Genomic DNA, 12,085 nt, shown 5'->3' on the forward strand with positions numbered 1-12,085 from the left:
AAATAAACGTTGGGGGATATATATATATATGAACCAAGGATTCCCTTTGTATTCAACTACTACTACTACACTTTCTCTCTGAGAGAGGGCCTCCTCCTTTTTTTCTGAGGGAGCAGGAAACCAATCCTGTCAGACTGGCTCCACAGAACACCTGAGGGCGGCCCTATGAGGAGCCAGGCCCTCCTGAGGAGGAAAGGGAGAGGAGGAGAGGCACTACTGTAGTAGCAAACAGGGCTCGGATTGCGAGGACCCTCTCCTGCCCAGGGGCCCTCCTCATGTTCCGCCAGGCCCTCCTCGGCCAGCCCTCGCCCCTGGTGGCCGCCCTGCTGCTGTTCCACAGGAAGGAGAGGAGGAGGAAAGACACAGGACTGCCTCACTGGAGGGTAAATCAGGGGAGACGAGGTTCGCTGAAGAGGGCTCTGTGTCTGTCTCTCTGTGTTCATTGCTAGCAGGCAGACCTGCCCTTGGGTTTCCTTCCTTGGCAAGGTTTGCTCAGACAGGGTTTGCCATTGCCGTCCTCTGAGGCTGAGAGAGTGTAGCTTCCCCAGTGGGTTTAGCCTAACCACTCTGCCACACTGGGTCTCATTTGTCTGTTTCCAGAGTGGCCTAAACTCTGCCACAAAGCAGACTGATCAGAGGTCCAACTTTTCCAGGACATGTCCTCCATTTCATCCTCCTGTCCAGGAGATGTTCCAAAACGTCCTCCATTTTGAGCATGACTAAGAAGCATGGATTTGTATTTCTGTGTCTTTAGCTATTTTTCAGTCATGTCCTCCATCGAGTCCTTATATTGGGAGAAAGGCGGGAAAAATACATTTTATGGTGCCTTGTTCTCCTTTGTAGTTATGACATCTGCTGACCCTACTTTAAAGGCACCAACTCTCATGTGATCCTGGAAGGTAAGCAGGTTCAGCTCTGGTTAGTATGTGGCTGGGAGACCGCCAATAAATACCAGGTACTGTGAGCCAGCATGGTGTCATGGTCTGAGTGTTGGACTAGGACTCTGGAGTCCAGGGTTTGAATTCCAGTTTGGGCATGGAAACCCACAGGGTGACCTTAGACAGGTCACACTCTCTCAGCCTCAGAAGATGGGAATGGCAAACCCCTAAATCCCCATGAAATGACTTGAAGGCACACAGCAAGAACAAACTGTGGGCTATATTTGCAGAGGAAGGAAACCACCTCTGAATTTTCCTTGCCTAAGAAAACCCTATAAAATTCATGGGCTCACTGTCAGCACACAGAGTGTCCAGGTACAAAAAGAAAACAAGGCGCTGTACTTTTTAATGGCTAGGGAGTGAACGTCTTCAGATGTAGCTTGCCTGACAAACCGGAAAGTACACTTTCTGAAGTTACTCCATCTACATCAAAGGTGACTAGACTTAAGGTTTGTCTGATCTACCTTACTTTACCCCCCCCCCTCTCAACATTATTCCCAATATTCACCCCATAGAGCCAGGTGTTAAATATGCACACACTTGGCATTTTTTAAAAAGAGTAGCTCTAAGCCAACAAAAGCACATGTCAAAGCTAGGAGTTTTGATTTTAGTAACAGATCTGAGCTCATGGGCTTGTGTGACAGGACAAGTTTACACTTGGCTGTCCCAAACTTCCTTTATTTCAGCAGCTTCATTTGGGAGGAAAAGCCATTTTTGTGTTACAGTACTATTGTTAAAGCACTGGGAACCAGAAAAATTCACTGATCTGCTGCAAATCAGTAGCTCCCAATCTACATGTCCATTAGATGGTGTCTGCATTTTCATCTTACATTTTGAAGCTAAACAGTATTGAACAAAAGATGAGAAGGAAAGATAGCCTTCTGGCGATGTTTGTGGAAGTGGGGAACTGCAGCTACCTGTGAATGCCAGTTTAGCTAGGCATCTCTTAAATATGCAGGAATTATATGTCCTTTGTTCAGTGTAATCATCCCAACCCAGGGAAGTTCAAAAATAAGAGTTTTAAAGCAGTTTTTAAAGCTCTGGTATCCTCCATTCTGAGCAGACTGTTTGCAATTTCACCATGTAGAATGAAAAAGTGGAAGTGGGGGAATAAGATTGTGGATTCTTTAATGCTTCAGGTCCTCACTTTTCAGCCGCTTAAATCTTGTGAACAGAGGGTTCTTCCAGATAAGACTTTATTTGCACGGTGTCATAAAATAAATATAGAAAAGTCGGCAGCTTTCCTTTCTTGTGTTGAGGGTATAGCTTTTTAAAGTTGGAGAAAATAGAGCTTGTTACTGGCCTGTGATCATCTGATTTTTTAAAAGAAAAATACATAGAATAATTCTCAATTGCAGTTTCCAGCAGGGAAAGCTATTTGTACAGTTGCACAAATGGGCAGATCTGCTCAGTTATATGCAGAATAACCAGTAAACAATCTCAGATAGCAGCCAGACAAACTAAGACAAAAATAGATTGACATTGTCACTTTTTGTGCCAGGTGGTAGAATGGAAAGATGGAAGAATATCAGAGTGAAGGAGGATAGGCTGGCTCCTTCACAGCAGCTCAGGTAGCTATGAAGGTTACTGGTAGCAGTTGTCCACATACAGTAGTTATGTTTTAATTTTAGTTGTATAATTAGCCCCTCTTCACAGCAGCACAGTTTGAAATATGGAGGGTCTAATATTAACTGCATTCCCAGTTATCTTATATATAGACCCTAAGGAATTCACATGTAGAAGATTACTGTCTTTACTTTCCTGTCAGTATTTCCTTATAAAAAAGCCTAAATATGTGACATGATGACTGCTTGTTAACCAACATGTCAAAACACGACATTGACTACTCATGCGGCCTCCACAAGTTTGTGCTTCATGATTTTATCTTTTTGCATGCTTAACCAATATACTGTAATTAAAGTTTAATATATTTTGGCTGTTTATCTTTCCAGAGAGAGAAGCACCCTTACTACGATCTCACAGTAAAAATCCTCCGAGCTAGAAATATTAAAGGAACAGATTTGTGTAAGTATCTGGATACTTCATTATGATTTTTTTGTATGTGCCATCTTGAATGCTGCCTTTTTAATCCATATGGTCTTACTATTGTTGTTAGGACAGTCTCTTCAACTAAACAGACATACCGTTTTCTTGTAAAAATTGATAAATCCAAAAAGGATCGTTTATCTGCACTTATGCATATGCATGTCACTAACAAACCACTGTGTGCTTAACATACACTTTTTGATTTCTGGGAAGCCTATAAGCAGAACACGAAGGCAACATCTATCTTCTTCTGTTTGTCCCATCTCTGATGTTTCGAAGAAAGCACCTGCTGCTGAACATGGAGCTCTTATCAAAATAAACTAACCCTGAAAATTAAATTATCAGTTATCCTGATATTTGCTGGAAGTCAAACTCAGCCAACAGTTTAAGGTCCAGCAACTTCCTCACTTGCCTGGCAGACAGTTTCATTACCCAAAAGGTGGAAGAGACAACAAGGGGATCAGCTATTTTAGATCTGATCCTAACCAGCAGGGATGTCCTGGTTAATAAGGTGCAAGTGGTGGGAGTGATCACATTGTCCTGGAGTTTGTTATACAGTGGAAAGGGGAAACCAGGCATAGTCAGACATGAGAAGTAAAAAACACAACAGAACCCAGACTAGGCGACAATAAATAAAATTAAACAACACATCAAATGCTGGCAGAACACATTAAAAAAAGGAAGGCGACCCAACCTCTTGGGGTAGTAAGTTCTGCATATGGGAGCAGACACCAAGAAAGTCCTCTCATGTGTTCCTTGCAACTGGATAGCACTAGTGAAGATCTTCTAATATGACATATAAGGCTGTTTTCATGCCTACAGGAATGCCGAAGCAATGCTAAAATGGATCTATATACATTTAAACAATTTCATCCTGTGCTTATTGGAATTGGGTTGCCAGTACATAAAGAACTAATAAGCTTTTTAAAAGTTTATGCATTTTATTGTCAAGGTGTAACAAACATCTTAGGTGAAAAATCAAAATACTTCACAGTTCATTAAAGTTATGTATATGAATTCTTCATGCAGAAGATTAAAGTAACAACAACACTTTTCCACCAAAGGGTGGAAAATCAAACATATATGATAAAAAACAAAACAATAAAACACAACAGTGTAAAATACTAAAATAATATACTAATATAAGAAACACAAAAGCCTCATTAGTTGCTGTCTCGGCCACTTTAGGCTTACTCAGCAACTTTATCTGGCGGATCAAAGAGGAACCCTTTACAAAAGTGGGTAAGATCCTCCTCCAGCTGGAGATGTAAAGGAAGACTACTCTGTGCGGACCAAGATCCTGAAAGGCTCACAGCCTTGAAAGAGCTGTATGCATTGGTGGAACTGTCAATAATCTTTTGTCTGCAGGTTTTAAATTTCTAGATGGTATATTCCATGATAGCTGAGCTGCCAGATACTGAGGAAGGTTAACATGCAGGTCTTTAAATACCAAAACCAAAAGTTTGTAATGAGCCCTGGCCTGAACTGGTAGCCAGTGGGGGGATCTACAAGAGGAAAAGACATGGGAGTATTTAGGGAGATTTAAATCAACTTGGACAGCACTATTCTGGATTAAAATCAGAGGAATGATTGAGCAGGTAGACAAACATGCCAGTAGGCTATTACAGTAGTCCAGGTGTGAAATAACCAAGGCCTGGATAAGCAAATGGACACTCTCAATGGTAAAAAACCTACAGATTCTATGGATATTCAGAAAATTGAAGTTACATGCCTTTGCACTTGCCCTGATAAAGAGTATAGGGACAAATGGTCATCCAACAAGATTCCAAGGTCCCTGGCAGCTGAGACACTGTATAACTCTGTAAGAAAGTGGAGCAACTGAGCGGTCAGGTTGAAACATCAGGACCTCTGTTTTGTCTGTGTTCAGCTTAAGACAATGGGTAGTCATCCACAGAAAAACACTCAACGAGCAGTCAATAAACTAACATCAATTGAATCAAAGCTCTGGAAGATTTGAGTGTCATTTGCATAGATGTGCTATAGAAAATTCACCTCTGAAATAAGAAATCCAAGGGGAAGTGTACATAATGAAAAAAAAAATGATATAGTACTTATCCTTGAGGCACTCCTACAGCTACAGGGAAAGTTCAAGAACCATAGAGTTGGAAGAGACCTCAAAGGCCATCAAGTCAAATTCCCTGCCATGCAGGAAGTCATAATCAAAACACTCCTGAAAGATGGCCATCAAGTCTCTGTTTGAAAAACCTCTAAAGATGGAGACTCACCACACTATGAGGCAGCAGCATATCCCACTGTCGAACAGCTCTTACTTTCAGGATGTTCTGTGTAACGTTGAGGTGGAATCTCACCTCAGGTTTTTAATATAGCTCCTAAAAATGAAACAGCAGTGGAATAATCCAACAACAAGAACAAAAAGAAATGTAAACCAGGACAGGGACGTAGCCAAGGGGGGGTTCTTGGGGTCTGGACCCCCCCTTCCATTAAAAAAATGAATGGTGTGTGCTGCTGCACCGCCGCACCCAAGCCCCATTATAATGGTGGCACTTAGTCTGGACGCCCCCCCCTCCTAAAATCCTAGCTACGTCCCTGACCAGGACAGAGTGTTCCCTGCCATTCCCAATGGTGTCTGCCATAGTAGTAAGATCTGATGGTATAAAGTGTCAAAGTCTGGAGAGGGATCCAATAGGATCAGTACTGTTATTTGACATCAAATCTTTGGCACTTTTTAGCTGCCTCATCACACTATTGACTCATGTTTAGCTTGTGGTCTACTTGGGCTCCTAGATCCCTTTCACATGTAGTCTCCTTAAGCCAGATGTCCCCCATCCTATATCTATGCATTTCATTTTTCTGCCCAAAGTGCAGTAGTTAGTCATCAACGCGCTTGTACAAAGCGCGGGATGAGTCCTTCCTGAATCTTCGTTCGCAAAGAAAAGCCAGAAAGAGAGAGAGAGCAGTACTTTACAATTCTCTGTGTTGAACTTCATTTTGTTAGCTTTGGCCCAGCTTTCCAGTTTATTCAGGTCATTTTGAATTTTGATCCTGTCTTTTGGGGTGTTAACTCCTCCTCCTAATTTGGTGTCATCTGCAAATTTGATACGTATGCCTCTAATTCTGTTTTAGTAGGCCACTAGTTGAACATGATTCAGCAGTGTGATGCAGCAGCTAAAAAGGCCAGTGCGATTTTAGGCTGCATCAGTAGTAGTATAGTGTGCCACTCTATTCTGTTTGGTCAAGCCTCAGCTGGAATACTGTGTCCAGTTCTGGGCACCACAATTCAAAAAGGATGTTGACAAGCTGGAGCATGTCCAAAGGAGGGCCACCAGAATGGTGAAGGGCCTGGAAACCATGCCTTATGAGGAAAGACTTTGGGAGCTGGGTATGTTTAACCTGGAGAAAAGACGGTTAAGAGGTGATATGATCGCTCTGTTTAAGTATTTGAAGGGGTGTCATATTGATGGAGCAAGCTTATTTTCTGCTGCTCCAGAGACTAGAATATGGAACAATGGATGCAAGCTACAGGAAAAGAGGTTCCAACTGAACATTAGGAAGAACCTCCTGCAAGCTGTTCAACAGTGGAATGCACTCCCTCAGAGTGTGGTGGGGTCTCCATCTTTGGAGGTCCCAGTTCTTTGCCATAATTGTGTGAGCTATAATGAACAGATAGGATATAAAATATTTGTCCTTTTGACCACACTTTCCTTATGATATTTATACTCCAGTATGTATACTTTGGAAGCTACACCTTTTACACTGGAGCCATGCAACTTGCTTCCAAAATTGTAAGTGAGCTGGGTAGGCCTGTATTGTTAACCCATTGTTTTGCTACATTTTGCAGCTGTCTTAATTCAGACCATGAGATATCTAGACTATCTAATTGTGCCTTCAGGAGGTCTGTTATTTTCACCTTGCAGTCACTAAATAGATACTATATATATATATCTATTTAGTGACTGCAAGGTGAAAATAACAGACCTCCTATAACCTTTATTGTTCCCCATCATCATTTTTGACATTAGGGTATGCAAAAAGAAAATATATAGATGTGAAGTGTGAACAGGTGTGACCATGTCATCCAAAGTGCAATCTGTTTGCTTCTGAAATTGCTGTCTGTTGATGTAGACATTCTACACGAAGAGGTATTGTCTAGAAGCATCAGATTATGATTATGATACACCTTCCTTTCTTCAGTGGAAGTCCATGAAATTACTTCCATATACTGTACTATGTTTATGACCCTGCATGCAGCATTGACAAGCTGCCAATTGGGTTCAGATCCCTGTTTGGAATCTGGAAACCCACTGGGTGACCTTAAGTAACTCACACTCTCAGTGGACTTCCTCAGTGGAAGTCAACCCCTTCTGAACTATCCTTGTCAAGAAAAAAAAACATGACAGGTTTGCCTTAGGGTTGCCATAAGTCATAAATGACTTAAAGGAATACAACAACAACAAACAACAATTCTGTTATTTGGATTTTTGAATCGCTCTGGAAAATAGATTTTTATTTTTATTTCCTAACTTACTGTATAATGTATACTGTATAAATGCTCATTTGTACTGAGGATGTTTGTATTTTTCTAGATCAAGGGCTGCCAGTTCTGCCTTTTTATTTTTTCCTAGGGTAGACAATTTAGTGGATGTCATACTTATGTTTAGATTTACTGCATGCTATGTTGTTGATGTTTTGTTAGTGTCTCACCAAAAAATAGTATTTTGACACAGGTCTTGAATTGTTTAAAACAATTGAATCCAGATGTGATTGCCTAAACAAAGGATGTACTACAGTGGGCCCTTGATATCCACTGGGTTTGGTTCCAGGACCCCTTGTGGATAGCAAACTCCGTTCATACTCAAGTCCCATTAAATACAATGACATAGTAAAATGGTGTTCCTTATATAAAATGGCAAAATCAAGGCTTGCTTTTTGGAATTTATATATATAAAAAATATTTTCAAGCTGTGGATACTTGAATCCGTGGATAAAACATCAGTGGTATGGAGTGCTGACTGTATAACCATTTTTAATCAGGACAGAACCATTATGCCAAGAACAATTGACAGTTTTCACTATCCATTCAGCATATGATTCACTTCTATTTGGGTTACAGTGACTGGCAGGCAGTAGTTTGGATCACCCACCAGAGAGAGAGGCGGAGATGTTGGATTAAGAGCAGTAGGAGTGAGTCTACATGCAGGAAAGCCTACTGATGGCTCAGGTCTTGACCAACAAGCCAACATTGTTTCTGGAGGATTCGATGGGAATGTAGGAAAGTGCAGTCTTCTTGCATGCACGAACACACTGGAGAATCTACTTTGTGTCCTGCCTTGGGACACTCATTAAATCAATGTATTCAAGGCATACCTACCATGGTCTGACTGAGACTGGTCATATGGGTCACTTGCAGGGGAGATTGGAAGGAGATGCTGGTTCACTGAAAAAGTTGGGAATGTGTGTGAAAAGCATTTCGTACTGCTAGGAAATGAGCTACTTTGAAGTGTAACTTATGGCTAGATGTGGAGAAAGTATTCCAGCTCATACTGGAAGTTGGTAATATTTCTCTCTTCTTCCCTTTAGTATCCAAGGCAGATTGCTATGTAGAACTCCGTCTTCCCACTGCATCACCTATTACTTATCGAACTCGAGTTATTGATAATTCCAGTGACCCAGAATGGAATGAAACTTTTCACTTTAAAATTCACAATGCTGTCAAGGTAAAAGATGGTATTTCTTGAAACAGAATTGCTAATGTTGGGTAACATTGCTCAATTTGGAAAGGATGAAATTGGCTTAATTTTGGGGGGCAAATATATTTTATAGGCAAATAAAAGCTAGCCTACTCCAGCTTTGGAGATTGTTGCTTAATGGCCACTCATCTATCCAAGGCCAAACTCTTTTCTCTTATGACTTTTCTTCCTCTCCTTCTCTTATTCCTACAGTGCTCTTCTTGGCACTTGTCCCAGGCCATTACTGATAAGAGGAGCTTTGACAGCCCTGAGCTGTTTTCTCAAGGAAAAGATCCTAGTGGCATAGTTATTCCAAACCAATAGGTGAGAAGTGAAATGCATGGTTGATCTAATCTCATGCTGATGCAGCGTTTTGCCATTAGTTATTCACATAATACAGTAATTGCTATTGTGATCCCAAAGTCCATATTTTTTATATTTCTTTTTAAATAAACTTTATTATATATCCATGTACAACTACAATTCAGCAAATCCACTACAAATCCAAGATTTGTAAATATAACTTAATAAATAAATAAATAAAACATCCATACTTCCCAGATACAACACACTTCTTGTATGGATATTACTGCACTTTACCTTGTTACCTTACATATGAACTATTTCTAAATGACCCCAGTATTTTATTGCTTTTTGAAACTTTATTTCTCCCTATCTTGTCAACGTTTAGTAGTTTTTATATATTTAAATTTATCTCTATAATGTTTCACAACACTTTCCAATGTTCACCACAAAAAGTCTTATATTTCTGACATGATCTAGAGGTAAACAAAGATAAAATAATTGTAAGTGTTGGATTTTTTAAAAAAATACCAAAATGAGAAGTTGCTCAATTTTTGTCCAATAAAATTTTAGGTTAAGATTCTGTAACTATCACTATCATGATGGAATCAAATAACAAAGCAACCTGAACCTTTTGCAAGCATTCCAAACTGTTATTTTTACTGATAAGGGTTTTTACTAGAGTGGTGAATACAGATGATCAACTCAGCGTGTGGTTTAAAAAATGTGTGCTTAAAGTGTGACTCAAAAGGCAGCAATATATAAAGCTATGATATGCTTTGTAGTATTATTCTATTTTATTGGTGCATCCCTAATTACTGATGAAGGAAATACATAGTTTTTATGTATTGTGGCAGTATTTTGTCACTATGATCTTTATAATGTTATCAGTACTCTGATGACACCCAAATATGGTTCTGTATGTGTCCGAAGGCAGCAGTGACTAAGGATGGCATCTCTCCTCTGAATGCCTGCCTTGGGTCAGTAATGGGCTGGATGTGGGAAAACAAACTCAGGCTGAATCCAGAGAAAACGGAGGTACTTGCGATAGGAACCCCAGGTCCAGGGAAGGAAATTTGTCAACCTGTCCTGGACGAGGTCACACTTCCCCTAAAGGACAAAGTTTGCAGCTTGGGAGTACTCCTGGATTTGTCCTTACAGTTGTCATCTCAAGTAGATACGACGGCCAGGAGTGCATATTATCAACTTCAGTTGATATGCCAGCTGTGACCCTACCTGGACCGAAGGGACCTTGAAACAGTGGCACACGCACTGGTAACCTTTTGTCTTGATTTCTGTAATGTGCTCTACATGGGGCTAACCTTGTGCCAAGTTCGGAAGCTTCAGTTGGTCCAAAATATGGCAGCCAGATTGGTCACTGGTCTTCCAGATCTGACCACATAACACTAGTATTAAAATCACTTCCCTGGCTGCTGATCAGCTTCCGGGTGCAGTACAAGGTGTTGGCTATTACCTTTAAAGGCCTACATGGCTTGGGCCCGAGAAACGCCTCTCCCTACATAATCCGTCCACACTCTCAGAACATCTGGGAAAAACTTATTAGAATTACAAGCAACCAGACTGATAACGACTTCCCAAAGAACTTGTACTGCCTCTGCTCCAAAACTATGTAATGGCCTGCCGGAGGATATCCTTATTACCACCTTGGACATCTTCAAGAAGGCACTCAAGACTGATTTCTTCCAGCAGGCCTAGCCAGCTAATCCGGTATAGGACATCCATCTTTTCAATCTTCGATGATGATATTGTGCATTCCCACTGTTAAAAACTGTCGTATTATGATAAAGCTAGTTTTTATTGAAGTTATATTGTTAATGTATTGTATAGTATTATTGTATTTCTACCGACTGTACGTGTATGTATTTAATCAGGTTTAAATAAATTTATTATTATTGTTATTATTATTATTGATTATCATTATTTAGAAAGGATGTTTTAATATGTTATCATAATGTTAAAGGTTTATTCTTGCTGATAACTACAGTGTTTCAAAGAGGTACAGAAACAAAACAAAACAAAAACAATCTTGGAAATTATTCTTAAAGAAAATCCCTTGCAGCTTTTAAAAAAGAAATTCCTCTGGTGTTTAAACTTTCAGACTTCTGTTGCCTTGCTGTTTTGCATATGATAGATAGCTTTAGATGCTTTTTAAAGATTATCAATGTGTTCCAAGTTTTTTTAAAAAAATCCTCATTGCAATGTATGCACATTGTAGTTGCAACATCCAAAAAAGTAGAAATGAAAGCAATGTTTATCTTACACCTTTAAATCAAGATCAATCAGATAGATAGTCACTCTCTCATTTTCCCACAAGCATGAATACAAAACGTTACCTTTTGAGATATGATTATAGGGTGGGGGTGGGGTGACTAAAGAAAAGCTTCTCAAACAGAAGGCATGTAATTTTAAAAATTACTTCAAATAACTGCAAATATTTAAATATTTCAGAATCTATAAATAAAGCTTTAAAAAGACATCCAAAATCTTAAAATTTGGAAATCACTTGCAGGCCGGGGAGGGAGGGAAGACAACCTGTTTCTTAAAAGATACTCTTCCTCATTTATGGTCATAAGAAAATTTAATTGGTTTGTAGAGTGTTTTAGCAAGTGGGGTGTTGGGTTTTTGTTTTTGTTTTGACTAGTGCAGTGGTGCCTTTTGAACTTTTTTTATGCAGCAAAATATCTTTGGACTTTATCACATGGGAGGCAAGCATCCTCCCATCATTAGATCATCATTAAATCCTGTTAATCATGCGATTAGGGGGAAGATTATCACACCCCTACGTGCTTATCTTGTTCTTGTCCCATCTGTAAACAAAACAGGAAACTCCCATTAATACCAAATACAGGTCCATTACTGTTTACAGATGGGACAAGAATGGGATAAGTGCATGGGGTTGTGATAATCATCCCCCCGATCACACGATTAACAGGATTAGTGACGATTTAATTATGAGAGAAGGACGCTTGCCTCCTCTGTGTGATAATCTCCTTTGTCTGACACAAGTCATCTGCCATGGATTACTTATACAGACAATTTATGAAGCATGTAATATGGGGGGAATCATCA

The 12,085-nt window shown here is 39.9% G+C and overlaps 1 protein-coding gene across 1 annotated transcript in view; it reads left to right on the forward strand.

The window, feature by feature from the left end:
• Positions 1-220: 220 nt before the first annotated feature.
• Positions 221-12,085, forward strand: part of PLA2G4F (phospholipase A2 group IVF) — a 39,018-nt gene continuing 27,153 nt past the window's right edge. Inside the window, exons 1-3 of the mRNA XM_042444977.1 lie at positions 221-383; positions 2,891-2,963; positions 8,544-8,680. Coding sequence (XP_042300911.1) covers positions 276-383; positions 2,891-2,963; positions 8,544-8,680 — 318 coding nt within the window. The 5' untranslated portion in view covers positions 221-275. The remainder of the gene's footprint in view (positions 384-2,890; positions 2,964-8,543; positions 8,681-12,085) is intronic.

The sequence above is a fragment of the Sceloporus undulatus genome, chromosome 1 (assembly GCF_019175285.1).
Source record: "Sceloporus undulatus isolate JIND9_A2432 ecotype Alabama chromosome 1, SceUnd_v1.1, whole genome shotgun sequence".
In the NCBI taxonomy this organism is placed as follows: Eukaryota; Metazoa; Chordata; class Lepidosauria; order Squamata; family Phrynosomatidae; genus Sceloporus; species Sceloporus undulatus.